This window comes from Lampetra planeri, chromosome 29, assembly GCF_965212315.1.
Source record: "Lampetra planeri chromosome 29, kcLamPlan1.2.h2, whole genome shotgun sequence".
Classification (NCBI taxonomy): Eukaryota; Metazoa; Chordata; class Hyperoartia; order Petromyzontiformes; family Petromyzontidae; genus Lampetra; species Lampetra planeri.
This window is the reverse complement of record NC_136135.1, coordinates 12,587,840-12,607,717: the sequence shown is the minus strand read 5'-3', so window position 1 is coordinate 12,607,717 and position 19,878 is coordinate 12,587,840. Positions and strand designations below refer to the sequence as shown.

The 19,878-nt window shown below is 46.9% G+C and overlaps 1 protein-coding gene across 10 annotated transcripts in view; it reads right to left on the bottom strand.

The window, feature by feature from the left end:
- Nucleotides 1–15,766: 15,766 nt before the first annotated feature.
- DYRK1A (dual specificity tyrosine phosphorylation regulated kinase 1A) overlaps nucleotides 15,767–19,878 on the bottom strand; it is a 50,539-nt gene continuing 46,427 nt past the window's right edge. For all 10 annotated transcript variants that reach the window (XM_078608306.1, XM_078608309.1, XM_078608307.1 and 7 more), the window contains one exon: nucleotides 15,767–18,732. In XM_078608306.1, the coding sequence (XP_078464432.1) occupies nucleotides 17,926–18,732 (807 nt within the window). In that variant the 3' untranslated portion in view covers nucleotides 15,767–17,925. The remainder of the gene's footprint in view (nucleotides 18,733–19,878) is intronic.

Here is a 19,878-nt window from a genome sequence, read left to right as displayed (position 1 = left end):
CTCGAGCGATTCAGAGTGAAATCTCTGCTGCCAAATGGGAGATGGCCACGAGCACATTGCCAATCCACTCCACCCAGGCAAGTGCTTGCATCAAGTGGGGCTCGTGGTAAGGTCCCACCCACCTCATTGGGTGGCAGAGTGGTGGTGCAGTGGTTACCATTTGTTCTGCCCCACAGCAAGAAGGATATGGGTTCAATTCCCAACTCGAGCGCCTTTCTGTGTGTAGTTTGTATGTTCTCCCCCTTGTTTGCATGGGTTTCCTCTGGATTCTCCAGTTTTTCTCCAATAGCTAAACAAAGCATACAATGTATGACCTGAAAATTACTCAATTAGGATCACACACAGCAGCAATACCCCCCCCCCCCCCCCACTGCTAAAACCTGGAAGGACCCTCAAGAATCCTGAAGACTCGCTTGAGGTCTCCCAGCGTAAATAATTAAACACATTCCTGCGGAGGGAGCTGGTAGGAACGTTGGGTTGCTAGTTCAATGGCCAGGGTCAACGGCGGCATGGTGTATTCCGCAAATATGCCCGACTGTGAGGGCGGGCACAAGCTGGCGTGAGTAGGTTAAACGTTGAGTTTTAAAAGGGCACCACGGGGTGACCAGCCCCTCCCCACCCTCCCCACCCAGCCCCACCCTCCCCACCCAACCCCTCCCCACCCTCCCATCCCCATCCAGCCCCTCGCTACACGACGGACACAATAATCCCCTGTGGGCTGGTGTAACCAGGAGGTTCCTACCAGTATAAAAAAAAACTATCGGAACATCCGCCACAAACAGCCGACACCACAGCAGCAGGAGGCACCGCGACAGCGCGACGTTCCCATAGCCACGTCGTTCCCCGGTCCCTCTGGGGGTCGAAGTGGCTATGAAGTAACTCGCCGGGGGTGGAAAAATCAATTTGCACCACGGGCCCCGCGTGAGAGAGCCGCGGGGACTTCTTTCACAGCACGGGCACCGCGCGCTCGCTGCCGTCGCCGGTTGCAGCCTTCACTGGGAGGTAATAATATTAGGAGGGTTCAAGAATGGGCACGTTTAAACCCTGCTAATATTATTCAGCGACAACGCCTATATATAGCGCAGCGCTGGACCAAACAACGCGAGCCGTGTGTGTGGATCCCATGGGGGTGGAGGAGATGCAGGATCCGCCGACACGTCCTTCCCACGGCACGGCCCCACTCAACAAGAGCCTCCTCAACGCTAAATCTCAGTATTCACAAAAGCGAACGTTCAAGTAACGTAGCCACTGCACGCATCTTCAAAAATCTGCTTACATTTAATTACAGTATTCTCTTACCCGTATTCTTGTACAGGGAAATTGAGGTTTCAGGTCCATATAGGCCGCTGTACGTGAGCTGTATCGTTCAGTTTCGTTCCGACAAACGGGGCACTACTTTTTCTTTTGCTCAATATGTTCAACGTTAATAAAAGGTATCCAAGCTAAAAGTTCTCCACGCATTATTCTGCAGTTAATGAGAAAAGTGTAATTTATTGGCGCACTATATTGACTGCGTATTGAGACATATAAAACTGTTGAGCTAGATTTTCAACCAATCAGCATCGAAAATGTAAGTAGGTCAGAGCCAAAATCAAGCCAATATCACTACGCACATGTTAACATGGAGGAGGACGTAAGCAGCGCAGCTTCATCAGATAGCGGCGATCAAGCTCGATTAACACTCGTAAAGTGTATTCTTCATGTCGGAAAAGATGGTGGGAAAGGTCCGCAGCCCTTTACTGAAGTCCGATGGAAAAAAAATCAAGCAATGCGAAGGTGAGTTCCACACAGCCATGTCCTTTATGGCAGTGATAGGCAAACATTTCAAAGAAGCAGGACTGCAGGATATGCTGATTGAATCAAATGTGGTAGCTGTTGGTTCAATAAATGGAGTCATTAGTGAACATCACTACAACCGTAGCATTCGTGCACACAAACTCCTATTTGAGGCAATGCATATCTTGCGGTTGAGGTCATTTCTTCAGTCCCTTCTTGAGCAACAACACACTCGTTACATATCAGCCATGGAAGATCTAGTACGCGAGTACAAGTCTGAGGCAGGATTTTCATCTAACTCCGTGTCTGACATATTATCAGATATGCTGTCCTGCTATGATAGATATGTACATGAGATGAACTCTGTTAATGCCACCTTTGGACTTTGGAGCTCATACATTGAAATGGTTCAACTGTTACTGAGTTTCATTAGAGCAACCAGAGACTGACTGGAGCCTTCACTTAGCAACAGTGAGACGTATGCTGGCATGGTATTTTGCATATGACCGCCAAAATTATGCAAGGTACCTATCAGCATATTGGGTCGAGATGATCAATCTTCCAAAGACTCATCCACACTGCTATGAAGTTACTGCAAAAGGAAACTGGACAGTACAGCGTAAGGATGCTAACAGGTTCTCATCCATAGCTTGTTACCAAGCAATAGAACAAACCTGCAACCGTGATTCAAAGACCAAAGGCGGCATAACTGGGATAACATTGAACAGAGGTGCCGTCCAGCAATGGATACTGTCTCATCCTGAACGTTCTGCAATCACAAGGCAGTGTGAAATGATGGCTGGAATGCAACATGAAGAGAGGGGTCATAAAGAGTTGGATGCAACAAGAATTGCAAAAGACAATGCTGCTGTTATATCTTTGGTTTCAGCGGTTGAGTCTATGATCAATCCTTTCCTGCCTCGTGAAGATCTTGTATGTATTAGCTCTGGTGTTGTTGCTACAAAGACTGTCAGAGATGACATACAAAGTGCTTGTGATAAAGGTGAAACAGCTCTGAAAATTTCCATCCAAGATCGAGTCCAGTCATCAAAAACAGACTTCTTCTCTCCAATAAAGTCCTTGAAGCTCACTACGTTTGGGGATCAAATGAAGAAATCATCCAAGACAAAAGATGGAAATCAAGTCATTCTAAAAAATGACAGGAGACTCTTTGCACGACTGTTAGTGATAAGTCAATCCCGGTCTGTAAACTTGAAAGAGATTCTGACATATTCACTTGGCAATATCTCATCCCCGCTAGCAAGCACTGATGGTTCATTACCCAAAACAAATAAGGCTGCTCTTCTAGCTTATTTAGAATCAAAGAACAAGGACTGTCATGTGAACAAGACTGTTGGTGATAATGGTGCCCTACTGATAGATGGCATGGCATTGATCAGGAGTCTCAAGAATATACCAGACACATTCGGTGAGCTTGCTGATGATCTTCAATTTATGATTAAGATGGGTAGAAAGTTCATTTGTCCAAGGGTCGATTTTGTCATTGATCGCTACACGGCAGTGAGCATCAAAAATGATGAACGATCAAGACGTGCTGTTGCTGGACAACAATTACTGAAAATATACAGCATCAAGCAGAAGACTCCAAGTCAGTGGACCAAGTTTCTAGCCAGTGGTAAAAATAAAGAAGCCTTGACAGACTTTCTCTTTGAGACATGGAGAACTGTGCCTTTACAAGCAGCTGGAAAAGACATAGCTATCTTTGTGGCACACAGAAATGTATGTCATCAACTCACTCTTAAAGATGGCATTATGTCTGTCAAAGAGGTAGAATCTTTGACTTGTGACCATGAAGAAGCTGACACGAGGCTCCTACTTCATGCAAAACATGCATGGAGTGAACTTTATAATAAGATAATCATCCAGAGTCCTGACACTGATGTTGCTATCATTTCACTTTCAATAATGGCTAAGCTTCCCTCAGCAAAGATGTACTTTCTGACAGGAACAAAAGACAGGCAAAGAATGTTAGATCTCCAGGCTATTGGTTCTGCTTTGGGTCTTTCACTAACAGAGGCACTGATAGGACTACACACATTCACTGGCTGTGACTAAACTAGTTCATTTTATGGGAAAGGAAAAGAGAAACCACTAAATATAGTGTCTGGAAATGCAGAGTATATCAGTGCATTTGTTGCTCTTGGGAGGCAATTTGAAATGGACAGCACCACATTTGTGACCATAGAACGTTTTGTGTGTGAGCTGTATGGAGAAAAGGTATCAGATGTTAATTTGGCCAGATACAATAGGTTCTGTGTCTTCCGAACAGGCATTACCTCCAACAAAAGATGCACTTACAGAGCACTTCAAGCCTGCTAACTACCAAGCTGCAATCCACAGGAGAGCATTGGATCCTTTTATAAATGCTCCCAGTCCAGACGGCTTTGGATGGATTGTCAAGGATGGTGATCTCATCATATCATGGATGACTAAAGATCCAGCTCCTCAACAGATTTTGGGGTCACTCCACTGTGGGTGTAAGTCTGGTACTTGTACAGGTGGAAGGTGCTCATGCCACAAGGCTGGCCTGGCCTGCACTGACCTATGTAAATGTGTTCATTGTGACAATGTGAGATTAACTGAGGATATTGTTTCATGTGAATCTGATAGTGAGGACAGTGATCTTGATATTTAGTGATGTGTATATGATAATACAATTAATATAGGACATATATATTTAATATAAATCAATCAAAATTAAATCTTGTTTACAATAATCATTCCTGTGAATATGCACATGTAGTGCAGTTACTGCTCGTGTATGCGAATTGACAATTCGCCATTAAATGTGTTATTTTGAAAAGTGTTTTTTTATATATTATATTTTAGCTTAATTCTATTTGTTATTAAGATTTTACCTCAAATATTACCTTTGAATTGGAACAACATAATGAAAAGTAATTGGGATGTTAATGCTACAGTAGAAGTTTTCTTGATAATCTTATCATGTTTACTGTGCATAGATAGCAACTTCAGGTATATCACACATTTCAAGCTGGTTTATTTTGTACTTCAAGTGGTAATTCTGCATTTTTGGGTTTATATGATAAACAGGTTTGAAAGTGCAAAATTCCCTATGGTTTCCCTTTTTTCAAAATGGGCACCTTTAGCATCATTTTTCTCAAAAACTGCAAGGTTGTGTGCGGAGAACTTTTTCCTAAGGAATCTATATATTTCTGATGTTAAATATAAAAAAATAGGTAGTGCCCCACTTGGTGGAACGAAACCCTATTTCTAGGCCTCTTTTAGGCTACCGACAGTGGCCTAATACGGCGTACAGCCGTTTCAGTAGGGCAAAATAAATTGTCTGTTTGTGTATATCCGTTGTGATGGGATATTGTAGGAGGAACGTTGAGATTTATAAGGGCAAGGGGTGACCAATAAGGTCTGAATTGGTGTGTAATAAGGTAGGCACTGATTAGGGGTTGACAGCTATGTAAGAGTGAGCCTAATCAGCGGTTCACAATCTATACTCTTAGGTTTTTTCGGTAAAGTCACGTAGGTAAAAAATCTCTTTCACAATCTCTTTAAACTCACGCTGCACTCTCAGTCAACTCTCGTGTTCATGGACCTTGCGTCAAGAGTATAGTTTTCTAAATTCAAGCTACAGTACTGAGCTCTAAGAGTGCTATAAAACGTGAATTTAAAAGAGTTATTTTTTGTAATTGCTTTTTAACGACTACTCTAATTAGTTGTTCAATGGCAGGTAAACAAAGAATACGGTATCCTGTGAAAACCACGGCAGTATCTTTAACGTCCCAGAGTTGGAATGATCCACCGCTTTCGACGGGGAACTGGTCAACGAAACGTGCCACCAAAACGTCGACCTCTTTGACTTCCTCATACGGAGGGAGAGGGCGAGGGTGGAGCCTTAAGGGACACTGCAGCCCTGGAGTGTCGGAGCGGAGAGCAGAGGCCCGCCCCGGAGTGGGGACACGGAGATGGAGCCGAGTGAGAGGGGGAGAGCGAAACGAGGAGAGGAACACGGAGACGCACGCTCAGGGTTGGGGGTTGAGCGGCGTTGGGGCATCCGACGGTGTCTGGGCGGGTGGGCATGCATGTTGAGCTTCTTTCGCACCGTACTTAGCCAACCGTGCTAATCGTAGGTGCACGGGCATCGAAGCCCGTGCTATGCGAGACACCCTGATCACCACACCGTGCGTGCACACACACAGTTAATATCGATTCGCGTTCACACACCCAACACAAATGGAATAATCACCGTTCACCACGAAGTGGCAGTTACGTCACCAGGGTGCTTGTGCCAGGATAGGTGCACTTTGAGGTTATGTGAAGTGTCGAAGCCCCGCTGGCAAGTCACAGAACAGACCCAGCAGGTGCCATGGGTTGACTGACTGAGATGACTGCCAGATGCACCAACTGTGCTACCCATTGTGCCAACTCTCTTTGCTTTAGCCGCCCAGCGCTCCGCTTGTTGTGAGCGTCGCTCCTCCGCCCTCCGTTGTTGCTGGAGGGCGACTGCCTCCAATTGCCCAGTAGCGTCCTTCACGAGCCTCGTCCACAGAGGCCGATCTTGACACCGCTGGTACCAGTCTTCAGCAAGTCCACTGAACTCCACATCCTCCCGTACAGCATCAGTCCATCTCTTCTCCGGCCCGTATCGTGCCCATTTATCCCCCTCTATCTGGCCAAACAGAAGTTGCTTGGACATGCGGTGGCTGGGTATGCAGGCTACATGACACAGCCAACGCAGCCTTGTCTGCTGGAGCTGTGCCCAGCTCTTTCAAGGATCTGGGAACTCCTCACACATTATGAGACCTCCTTTGCCGGTAGCAAAATATAGTAATAGGTTTTTACCCTTTTATCTGGCAACAAAACTGACACCTTTATACAAGGGGTCATGTTTGCAATAACCGCAACACTTGCAGTCAAAATACAAACAAAAAGAGACAACTCTGATAATGATATGGACTGTCCTTGAAATTGATTGGTCCACACCCGAGACGGCTTTTCTTAGAGCCTAGTCTCACATGGTGTTGGACCAGAAGACGCCAAAAGGCACACAACTCAAAAACAGCATCAGAGTATTGAGAGCTCGGGGTAAGCATTTACATTGAGACCTCCTTTGCCAGTAGCAAGATATAGTAATAGGTTTTAACTCTTTTATCTGGCAACAAAACTGACACCTTTTCAAGGGGTCATGTTTGCAATAACCACAACACTTGCAGTCAAAATGCAAACAGCGTTCGAAGAAGACGCGCATATCACCGGCATGTGTGTGGTATGCGTGCTCCAGCCGGGGCCGTGCCTTGAGCAGGCCCCTGAACACTGGAAGCAAAGAGCAGCCGTCGGTGTCACCTTCCAGCATCTTTTTCCTCGTTCTGTACACCGCCATCTTCGCCTGAGCACAGGCGAAGTTGGCGAGGTCATGGCGCTTGTTAGCCAGGTAAGGCACCCCATATATGAAGCTGCTGTTGTAGAAGGGCACCTCCAGTTTCCTGAAGATGTTGTTGGGGCCGCTGGTCTTCGAGGTCCCTCCTTGCTTCGTGCCGATGGCTGTGGCTCCACCGTTTGTCGACCCCTCGCTACTCTGCGACCAGCTGCTGCCGTCGCTCGGCTCATCGCCCGACGGCTCCCCTCCCTGGTCCGCCCCTCCGTGAGCTCGTGTGAGAGGCATAGCTCGCCGCCCGCTCTCGTTCACCTGTAAACGCTGCGTTGTCTCTCCACCAATCACGCCCTCTAAACGGGGGTCAGGGGTCGGAGGGCGAATGACGCCGCCCTCACACTGCACGAGTCCCTGCGGCGATAGACGGAGCGGGTACCTGTGGACGCACCGACCCCTCCCCCCACGCTACGAGCGCACACACCTGCACACACGCGACACCCACTCTTGCGCCGCTCTGCGCAGCACTCCCACGTGGCGAGCCGCTGTATACACAGCACCACACGCGTTCACACTTCTCAGCGAGATCACACGAGGCCACGATCAGCTATTAATGATTTATTGTCTGCTACCTGGGACTTGTTGTTGAGTCAGTCTGAATCGACGAGGCTGGCCCACGCTGATACCTTTATGCCTATTCCCGATTTATCTGCTTATGATCCTAATTCACCTTCTTACTCACAGTTAGGTGCCCATGGCGGTCCGTTGATCCCGTACTCGCAGCGTACCTCGATGCATCTGTTGTATCCTAAGCCTTCTTCCAAACTTGATATTTTTATATATTATCTTTTTACTTGATATATAATGAATGAAACACCCCAAAGCGCAGCAAACTGCAAAACACCAGGTGTTGTTAAGTAATGAACTGGAGGAGGGCTAGGATGACAGAATTTGCAACCTTGCCTCAAGGAAAGATAAATCCAGGGTGAGTGGTCAAACGAAGTGGGTCAGCTCAAGGTTGGGTACACAGGGGAGGGAGCTGATTAACAACCCTTCCCGGCTGAACGTGAGGGGGCCTTTGACCTGAAATTAAGAATAACACTCCCAGAGCAGAAGGTTGGATGGCCACAGTGAGACGAATAAGAGCGTTGTATATCAAGGATGCAGACTCAGCTGAATAACAAGGCTGCGGAGGTCACCAGAAGTTCGCGTTCGCCTAGTTAAGACGAAAAGCTCAATTATTCTGTATTGCTATTAAAGTAACGTTAAAGTCAGAATTTAACAACAGGGTAGGCTAAAGTTATTGATATTCACACCCACTCCAATTAAACCAGGCCACAAGTTACGCCTACTGAACCATCACCATCATTAAGTCAATATGAAATGTTATTTCCATACTTTAATATACAACTCGACCCAAAGCATATGACAATCAGAACCTTCCTAAGTCAAAATTGAATCGCACCCAGACAGGAGCGAATAGTCGATATAAGGTTGAAGAGGGAAGGAAATTAAGAGCACGGCGAACTGCAAACGTAAGCAAAAAAGCCGGGAACACACCAACCCAGCGACCCACCAGCCCAGCAACAGCGAGTCGGGCTTCGACAGGCCATAAAAGTAGAAATAATAACTCCCGGGGTCAGGGGACATCAGAAGAAGCAAGCAGACAAAAACCAGAACTGACTCCAAGGTTCAACCGCCCTCACCTACAAGGAGTGACGGAAATTAATGAGGCCTTGAGTTAACGGCGTCAGCTGGACAGCAACAACAACGGCGAGCAGAGACAGAGTGAGGCAAAGACTGCGAGGCTATGAAATGCAACTTCATGTCAGTAAAGCCGACCAACAAGTTAAGTTAAAGACATCACAATACATAATATCGTACATAACATCAATGTTAACGCTATTCACCGTAAACTATATTCCGCTTATATAACCATGCAGACACCAAGGAATACGAATTCCTAGGATCAAGAAACTTACCCCTTAACCTAAGATATCGGGAATAAATTAATAATGATAAGCCTATGCATGAAAAGACAAAAGTAAAACTTATGAAAAGCCAGGATAGCGGGATAAATCACCACCAGGTCGAAATAAAATACATAATAAAAGAGCGATGTTAAACCCAGGGTCGGAGAGAAAGGGAGATCCCGGCCGTCTTTGTATCCCCGCAGCGCGGGATGGGAGTGTGTATGTGCTCGGGGAGGCACCTCCACTTGGGTCAAGCACCACGATGGGAAACGACACACCTTAGGTTACATACAGAATCATAACTGGGAAATGGTAAGGGACAAATGTTAATTTAAAACTTTTTAACCATGTCTTTGTGTGCTGTGAGGGTCGGAGGGAGTGTGCCCCTCCCTCCAGGTCGTGCAACACGGACAGAGGCGCCTGTGAGACGATTTGTAACGTCTGTGTTTTGGTTCATGAAGAAGGCCAGACAAGAGATAATATTGCACCCAGACAGAGACGACTTCGAGGCAATTTATAACATCTGATTGTTTGCTCATGGATTTTATGGAGGGAGTATGACAACGGAATATACCGTGGGTGATGCACACAAGGACACGGACGTACGGACACACACATGGACACACCTACCTACGGACAGATCCTGACACAGCAAAAATCGAAAGAAACCCCGCCTTGTGGGCAGGACCCAAAGGGATTTTTCGGCATAAAAGAAAGGACCCTGAGCATTGGAAACCAGTTCGACCAGGAGTGTCAACTCATCAGCCGAGTTCGACCAGTGGGTCGGCTCAGGAGTTCGACCAGCGGGTCGACTCAGGAGCGAGCTGCGACCAGTGGGTCGGCTCGACTCATCTTCAGCTCGACCGAGCGGGTCGACTCAGGAGCGAGCTGCGACCAACGGGTCGGCTCGACTCTTCAGCGTCTGGGACTCAGCCGAGTTCAGCCGGCTCTCGTGGCTCGACTCAAGCGGCTCCCCATCTCCTCTGCAGGCGGGCAAGACCCGCTTGACAGCTCAACTCGGCCTGCGTGGGCCAACCTCTGCCGAGTCGGAGGTCTCTGCAGCTGAAGGTCGCGGTTTGGCGACGAGGCGACGACCCAGCACTGCGCGCTGCGAGCGAGCTGTGGGCGCCACCTACCGACCGGGTTCCGAACTACGACAGCGTATCAACAGGCATCCAACCAATTCACCACGGTGACAGAGGAGCGACTAATACGTATGACGCGCACCGCCCCCTCACCACACGACCACCAGGCGTCTGTTTGACATAAAGAACCGACTCCGAACATTGACTATTCAAGACCACTCTTACCACTCGAACACACTCGAACCCATAAGCCATCCGTGGCTGTGAAGAAAACACTCGAGACCGAGTAATGGCCATCCGTCGTTTATAAGAGTATTCGTAATTTTTATCTTTAATATTTAGTGGGCTGTACTCTTAATCGCATAAATTCCCAACAGATCCATCAATACGAATTGATTCTTGGCACCTCCTTCCGCCGAGCCACGCTCACGTGGGGAGTGGTGGCCCACCAGATCCTTATCAGGTGATCTGGTCCCCAATTAGTAAATTTGATATAAGATAACGATCTTCGGAAAAGGAGCACCGTCGCAGGCCCTTACTCCGAGCCATTCTGTTGTCAGATAACCTGCCGATGTATCTGTTGAGATTGGTGCCTTTAAGAATAATAACTGTTTTGATTGTGTTTTTTTTATCGCCGTATAATCTTTCAAGTATCTTTCAGTCATAATCACCGCACGTACTCGCATCCTCTACAGAATATTCAACTGTCCCGTGACCCAAGGTGCTAACAACGTGATAAGGGTTGCGTATGATCAATAAGGAGGGCGGTACTGCGTGAACAATATTGAGTAATCATTCATTAACGTTAAGGTTTTTCTTAGCATAGTATTTGCATGTTTTAACGACTCTCTCTCTCACTAACAACCATCGCGTTATGCGGGATCCATGTGCCGTTGTCAAAGTGAAATCAGACAATCATTGATGATACTGTATTGATGCCGTGTTGACGTTCCGGGATTGAGAGTTCGCATACTATATCATAGTTGAGGTTGAATTAGTAATAAATTGATTAATACAGAAGTGGTTGTGTGATTCCTTCCTGAAATCTATGCATAAGATCTGCTTCTGCGTTGAGATCTGAACTTGGTGACCTTAATAAACACACTAATACATACTCAGTAAATGTTAAAGCGATAACGGGGTGAACCGGGGACCTAAAGATAAGCGAGAATGAGACGAACCTAGACAACGATGCCGAGTTAATCTAAGTTAATCTTGCATACTTACACCACACCTGCATAACTGCATACGATTAATTGCCTTATTCCGATCGATAACCCACCCTCGTCACCGAGGCGGGGTCTGGTTATCATAACGACTTGCATTATCATAATTACACCCACTCGCATAATTACTACGATTACCTCTCGAATTGGCATAATTAAATGTGCATAATTACATAAATTAATATATTTCCGGATAATTACACATTTGGCCAAATTTTATTTGATTATTATTATTTTCACTGAATATTCATAACCCACATATACAACATAATAATTTCACCCACGCACGCATACAACACATCAAAATTTTCATACCCAACATATACAACACATCGCACGGACGTCCGGGTCGCTGGGCTGGAGAGCGTCTCGTGGCCTGATGCTGGAGCAAGAGAGAGAGATCTCCCGTTTTTGCCCCCTTTTTATCGTCCCTACATCAAAGGGATCCTGCTCCGCCTGTGGTGGTGGCCCCCTCCCAGTTTTTCTTTAACAATGGGCGCGCGCCCGTTAGGGCGCGTGCGGCGGTTCCGGGCGCCTTTGCTATGCTAATCAGATGCGCTGCGTGTTGCGGCGTTTATTCTAGTTATGCTCCTCCATAACAATGGTTATGCGCGGCGCTTATTCTAATTATGCTTCTCCATCACAATGCTTATGCCCCTCTGCCTGCCCCGTCGATACTTGCGTGTGTGGGGTGTGTGGGGTGCGTTTCACCCGCGGTGGCCGAGTGGCCCCTCGCTGCGACCTTGCAATCTTAATGCCGGTCGCAGCGCCGTGAAGTAGCATCGGGGGAGGTCGTCCAATTCCCTGGTCACTGGAAACCGTGAAAGTTATCCCGATAAGGGTTTCTCGGATTAAAACCGGTCGGCCAGGTGACTTCCCCTTGGAGCTCTATGGGGGGGGGGAAATGCGTGCGGGTGTGTTCATGTGAGGTGAGGTGAGGGGAACGCGGGGTTGGCTCCGTCGCTTGGTGGTGGCGAGGTTGTAGCTAGGGCGCCTGTTGAACGGCTTCGTGGCGGCGGCATCACAATGTCCCCCAAAAGGCAAAACATTGGTTTGAGGTGCTGACAGCGTAAGTACTGGTGGGGCAGATCCTCCCTGGCACTGCAGTAAATGCAAGTCTGTTACCCCCAGCGAGATTCGGCTGAGCCACACGGCCGATGGCAACGTGCAGTGTGCCAATCTCCACTGGAGGTCCCCGCAGCGTTTGGCTACGGGAGACTTGTACATTTGTTTCCACTGGGGGGCGACCGCAATGAGGGGAGAGAAATGGTCTCTCCATTTTGTGTCCGGTAGGTCGGCAAGGTCCCGGGAATGCAACGCTTTGACACAGCACGTGTAGAGCGCTTTGTTCGGGGCGCTCTTCAGGGGCACGTTCCTGCAGCCTCGGAGCTTCAGTAGCTTGGCGGAGTCGCTGTGGCCAGGGGGCTGCACTTAGGAGACGCACAACTCCGGGAAGGAGGAGGGGGGGGCGCCACCATCCCCCATCGCCTTCAGCTTCAGGCGCAGCTCCTTCATGGCACGGAGCACGTCCCGCAGCAGCTTCTCCCCGGCGAGTCCCGCGTTGCTGGCGATCTCAGCTGCGGTCTTCCACTTGTGCTGGTGCCCCTGCACGAGGTCTAAGACTATCCGCAGCCCTGTTGATGTGAGGCGTAGAGCCAGGGTCCTCTCTCCTCTGATCCCCTGGAAGAGGCCATTGCAGAACAAGGGCTCGATCAGGAACTGCGCGAGGTCGTAGGGCGCGCGCGTTCTGCTCCACTCGAAGCTCCGCCACGCATTCAAGAGGCTCTGGTGATAACCTGGCAGCCTCGTGTAGTCGACCAGGCTCAGGTCCATCAGGAAGAGCTCCTTCCAGGGTAGCTCCTTCCGGTCGTACACCAGCCGCCTGACGGCCATGAGCCTGAAACTCATGACCCTGGCGGCGACGTCCACCAGACCCTGGCCGCCCTCGCCCACCGGCAGGCAGAGAACGCCCAGCCTGAGCCAGAGCTTTCCATGCCAGACGAAGTGCGCAAGTGAGCGGTTGACTCTGGTGTCAAGCAGGAGGCTGGAGGAACTTGGTCTTGTGCCACAGCACGGACGCTGCCAGGGTGTTAGTGACGAGCACTCGGCCCCTGAAGGACATCTGCGGAACGAGGCGTGTCCATGTTAGTAATTTAGCCTCGATTGTGTCCGGCCAGCTCGGTCCAGTTGTTCAGAGCGACGTATGGTTTCCCCAGGTAAACCCTCAGGTACTTGACTCCGTCGTCCTGCCAACTGACTCCTCCTATAGAGGGCTCCACGTTTCGCAAGCATATAGAAGGGAGGGCACAACTGCGACCGAGAAGGCCCGGAGCATTGTATGGAGCAACAGGCCAGTGAGCTTCCACACAGCCTTACGCAGCTGATGAAAAGATAATACTGCTTGACGAATTCGGAGGTCTGGGCTGCAAAACAGGAAAAAGTCAAAAACACACTGCCCAAGTTCGGAAACTTCTCCACTCTCTCCACAACTGCCTCCTCACTCGTGGGGAGGGGAGCATTTGACGGCATAACCCGTAAAAACAAAGTTTTTCACTATAAATCCTTTATATGCGTGGCGGCTAGAGTCCTCTCGTCCTCTGGCTTTAGATGGCTGCCACCTATGGGTCAGATGATTGCTTGCCACCATTAAGAAATTGGTAATTAAATATAATTTTTTTTCCCTTAAGTATCGTACCCCCGCGTGTGTCAAAGGGAGTTCATGTTTAACAATGTTACATTCCCTGATGTTTTTAAATAGAAACATTTAAATTTAAAGCTTTTACATAAATAATAAAAACATTTCAATTACAAATTAACTCACAGCGGCCTAAAGCCTACAGCTAGGCCTAAAGCCTAGAACTAGGCCTCAAACTCTCCCTTCGTATCGTACCCCCGCGTGTGTGAAAGGGAGTTAATGTTTAACAATGTTACATTCCCTGATGTTTTTAAATAGAAACATTTAAATTTAAAGCTTTTACATTAATAATAATTAAAACATTTTAATTAAAAATTAACTCACAGCGGCCTAAAGCCGACAGCTAGGCCTAAAGCCTAGAACTAGGCCTCAAACTCTCCCTTCGTATTGTCCGATTAGGTGTAGCAACATCGCCCCTTACTGCAAACACTTGACAGGACCCTACAAAAACCTTTAGACTCAGTGAGGCTTTCCTGGCTAAACAAGTGTAATAATACATTGTTTATATTCTTTGGTTATTCGTTCCTACCAGCCCACCCCGCAGGGACCTGTTAGCGTAGAAGTCTGATGTCGGAGCAGTCGCTTAGGGTTCATACCCTAGGTGTGGTGGGCTGGGGGTGCTTGGTGGACATGTGAAAGTTGTATAGCTCATCGGATAAATCCTAAGCAATTAAATATTCGGAGTCTGGCTGCACGGCCATGGCAGGCTCTGCCTGGGGAACGCTTAGCAGGCCCAATTCCCAAGAATCGGGAGGTGCATTGCTCAGAGGTCCGAGGAGCTGAGCCTCTCCTGTGTCGATTTTCCCCACAAGACGTAGATGAGTGGGAGAGTCATATCCAATCAACAATTGAACAAGACCAATGCAAAAACGACCCCGGTCTCCATAACGGCAGACCCGTGCGTGGCTAAGGGCCATCCCACAGGGCATTAGAGAAAAGAGGTTATAAAACAATACAAATATAGACCTTATGAAGCAATTTCAATTTTCAAAACGGCAGCGTTATCAACAGAATTAACGTGAAGTATGCATGGGAACTTTAAGATCAAAGGTGGCTGCTGGTTCACTCACTGTACATTCGGAATATTCGCTCAGACCAGATCGTGACTTGTAGATAGGTTATTTCATGTAACTGTCCACTCCTATCGCCACGCATTTTTAAGTAAGAATGCATTGCAAAAGTGAAGACGTTCCGACTGTGCAATGGGAGACTCAACGCTATTTATCTCCTGGCTTATGGCAGTGGCATAAAATCCACCACTGCATTACAAATGTAATAGCTGCAAATTTGCTTTCAGGGAAATGTGTTCACAGAATATATGTAACACGTTTGATAAAGCACCTCCTGTATCGTACAACTGAATGCAGTAAAATACATCAGCCCGATGCTGAAACAAAGCAGAGAAATATCCATCGATGGATTACAGCCTGTCAAACAGCCAACCATTATTCTGCAGTTCCAGATGGCTCAAGACGCCACCACCTTGTGGTCGGTGTTGGATCACCATACCCTGACTCCAATGCTGTGGGGGTGATTCTTAAGACTACTCCTGGGACTGTGCTTTAGTTTCCCTCCTCCCCCCGACATGTAAATGTCACAAGTGATAGCAGTGTATTAAACATGGAAAAAAATGATTTAACTCTGCATTTGGAGAAATGAATTTAATACTTATAGACATTAATGCATTTTATAATACAGCAGTCTCCAGCACAGAAACCGTTATTCCATAATTTGCCATTTACAGTCATTTAGATAAAAGCACTTAAAGCAACAAATAGTCAGATAGCTTTTTTCACATGCGTGAAGTTATATTTACAGTGCACCACTCCAGTGTTTAGCACTGCTGCTACATCTTACACAATTAACCCTTCCAACATCCACGGCTCTATAACTTCATCAGTTGTAACTGCTCGTAAGCAGCCAACTGTATCACCCAAAGGCCAGAACAATTCTGAAATTGGAGCATCTGAATGTACTTAGAATGAAAAATGGGCAACATTTATTTTGGTTTTTTGTCCCAAAGGTATTTACCGAAGCTAATGAGGCGTTTGACCAAGTACAGAGTGCTGCTACCAATGTGTCATCCTCCGCTACTTAAATCACCGAGTGATCGCTAAAAATCTAAATCCTAAACAATGTGAGCACAAACAAGACAGCTACATGTCTGGTGGAAGGGTTGTAGGGTGGACTGGATTATTTTGTTCCCTAAACATACGGTGTTTTTAGAATTGCATACTAAAGTAAAACGTAGTTGGTTGTTAAACAATTAAAATTGTATAACTGCACTGTATAAAACTGTCACTACTTCCAACTCCGCTATATAAAATTGAAGGGAACAAACTGGTAGTGTGCATGATTTGTAAAGTTCAAGCTTTTGTTACTGTGGGGAAAAAACGAAAAAGGAATTTTGGACCAAATCATACAGAAAGCCAATAAAGCAAACATCGCAAACCTCCTCTGAACCTTCTTTTTCTATTAAAAAGGTTTAAAACAAAGCCATTACTCAAAACTATGCAATTTTATGCTTAAATTGCCAGTTTGGGGATGGGGTGTATTTCAAGCGCCAGATGAAAAAAAGCACCATACAAAAATTCAACAGAAACGCAACCACCAGTAACGGATTAACAAAATCTATACAGAGAAATGAAGCATCAGGCCTGCAGGGTACTTGACTGTAAAAGCAGAAAAAGTAATCAACTATGCAAGTGTGCATATGAGAAATACATTTTTTTTACAATGTGGTTCTAATAGTTCTCTACCTGCCCCCCACCCACCCTCCCACCTAAAACATGACAGCAAAATTCCCTTCACTGGTTGAAGAACTATGCGTGTCGAAATGAAGGAATACTTAGGAGAAACATGGTGCTGGATATTGATGTTGTCTTGTTACCAATGAAACAATCTGTTTGAACGTCGAAGCTCCACAGTTCTCTCCATTAAGTTTTTTTTTACTTTTTAAAATAGCTTTAAAAATACCGCTGTCAACAAAATTAATAAGTTATTAAACACATTCGATTTAGAAAAACTAAGCTGAACGGGATACCAAAAGTCATTTCAAAATACATAAATTGAGGATGAAGGAAAACATGATTGTAGGAAATATGAATCTGTGGATTGGCAGGCTTGCATGCTTCAACTGTATATTCTAGTGTAGTAAAAGGGGAAAATGATTCCCCATCTCCTCGGTATCAGTTGTAAAATGACATTGCAAGAGAATGAAGAAACGTACTGTATATACTGTTCATGGCATTGGTTAGTTCACTATAAAACTGTCCATGATGTCCATCACAGCACAAAAAGGATGTTCTGCTTTGGGTACCACAATTTTGTCAAGGTATACTTTTTTTCTGTAAAGTAGCAAACTCAAGTGACGAGCAATGCTTTACAATAGGAAAGCTGATACAATCAAACAGGTGTGCGCATGTTCACACAAGTGTCGACTGCCAACAATGAAGGAAGGATTTCTACCACATGCAGGAGCAGAACTGAAGGGTCTTTGCACATTTGATTTGTTTAGCCACTCGGACCACCGTATGCTGCATAAGTGTGCCCTCGATCAACATGCCCCTTCAGTGTTCCCTCTGGCCTCCGGCTGGGAGTATGGGGAAGAGAAGCCGTGTTTTCAGGAAGGTGCTAAAACCCGGTCCATACCAACAAACCAGTTCATTATTATGTCCCTGAGACCAAAACTCAAGGTGCTTTTTATTTCATAAGCATTAATTCCCACACGCTGACTTTGGGAATTGCAGCAGAGCCTCTCTTCGTATTCCCATACACCATTCCAAAGCATTCTTCATAATGGTCATCAGGAGCTTGCCACAGGACTTTGCTGAACACACACGCCCATCATGGGGGAGTCTTCCCTGTCAGGGGCTGAGCGCGAGCCCAACGGCCCATCTGCTCCATAGTGAGTTGGCCGTGAGCTGAGCGGTCCATCTGCCCCGTAGTGAGCCGGCCTTGAGCCCAGAGGTCCATCGGACGTGTAGTGAGCAGAGCGGCCCTCTCCTGTGTAGAGTCCTGGTCCTGCAGCAGGGTAGGGGTATCCCAAGGCAGTGGCTGCACTGCTGCTGCTAGTCCCTGTGAGGAAGCCCCCAGCCACTCCTGTGAGTACTGTTCGTGTTCGGAGGCCTGAGGTAAGAGGCAGGCCGAGCGAACCAGCCTGGGTGCAGTCTAACGGGTCCGGTCCCAGCAGAACATTCGGAGAAGGATCAGACACCTGCTGCCTGAAGGCCCGGTGCCTGGCATTGCTCTGCGATGCTTGGTGAGCGATTGGCTGTCCTGTAGGTTGGAAATTTGAATGTCCTGGCTGAGTGTTGGACTGTATTACTAACTGGCTGTGCGAGTAGGATGGCTGTGGATTGGAGTGAGGATTGTTCAGATGAGCCGGTGGATTGTTCGTATGCAATGCGGAGTTGTTTGCATGAGTAAAATGCCCTGTTTGGCGAGACGTATGGCCGTGGGAGTGGTGGTGCTGGGAACGGTGGTGGCCATGAGAATGAGCGGCCTGCTGAGACACGAGGTGATTGTAGTTTGTTGTGCCGCTTTCCGGAGACAACATTGTCTGTGTGGATGAATCCCCTGTGGTCCACGCCATGTGGGACTGGTGATACGCCTGCAAATAGACCCATACGGAACATTCAGTTAAACGATTCTGCATAACCGTTACATCATAACTTACATTGTAATAAACGAAATAAAAAAACCTCTCAACCATGAAAGGTTTTTTTGGGTTAGATCGCGTAAATATGCGTCGTTAACACCCGCCACCACCCGACACCGCCAACTATTAAGGGTTGTCACGTAAACAGAACATGCCAATTCGTCACTAGTACAGCACACCGGTGTGTTGGAGAACCAAGCCAAAACATTTCCAACCTGAGTACGACGTTCCGCCAGTAATTACAACTAGCTTCATCAGGCGACAGCCAGATTGTAAATGTTGTAGCTTGGCTCCCCAACACACCGGTGTGCTGTACTAGTGACGAATTGGCATGTTCTGTTTACGTGACAACCCTTACTAATTGGCTGTGTCGGGTGGTGGCGGGATTTAACGACACATTTATATATATTAAGCGATTTAACCCAAATAAACCTCTATTATGGATATTGGTCGCGAAAGCCTACATGTTTAAAACCTCTCAATTCAATTTTTTCAGGACCAAAGTCATTATGAAGACAGTTTATAGGAAGTCATTTGTCAAGTATATTATACAATGCATGGTTCAAAGTCAAATCAGCCATGATCTATTCATTGCTGGATGAAGACCTCCCCCACACCATCCCCATTTCACGATCTTGCAATGCAACAATATAGTTCCTGTACATAAGCAACTTTCATCACTCCAGCTCGGACAGACATCCTCTTGGGTGTATTCCCTCCTTTGGATGCATCTTTGGTAGTCTCATCCAAGCCCACGAATTTTTCCGAAGTCAATGTTGTCTCTAACTTGTGATCCATATGTACCACTTTCTGCCTCTCGGTGCAATTCGAAGCGTGCACCTCTACATGCTTCTTTGTGCATTTTTTATATTTTGCTCCATTTTCGGTGCCAATGTTCATGCGGCTAATCCATGTCACAGCAGAAAATATTAAATGATTAAAAACGTTCTTCTTTAGCTACCACCAACCCTCGGTTGTATTGTTTTATGGAAAATGGAGCATTGATGCAAGTGTAGTGACGTAGCGCTGACTGTTGAATAGCAGCAGCAACTGCAGGTGGGCACTGAGTGCACACGCCGCTGAGCATATACGCAGGTG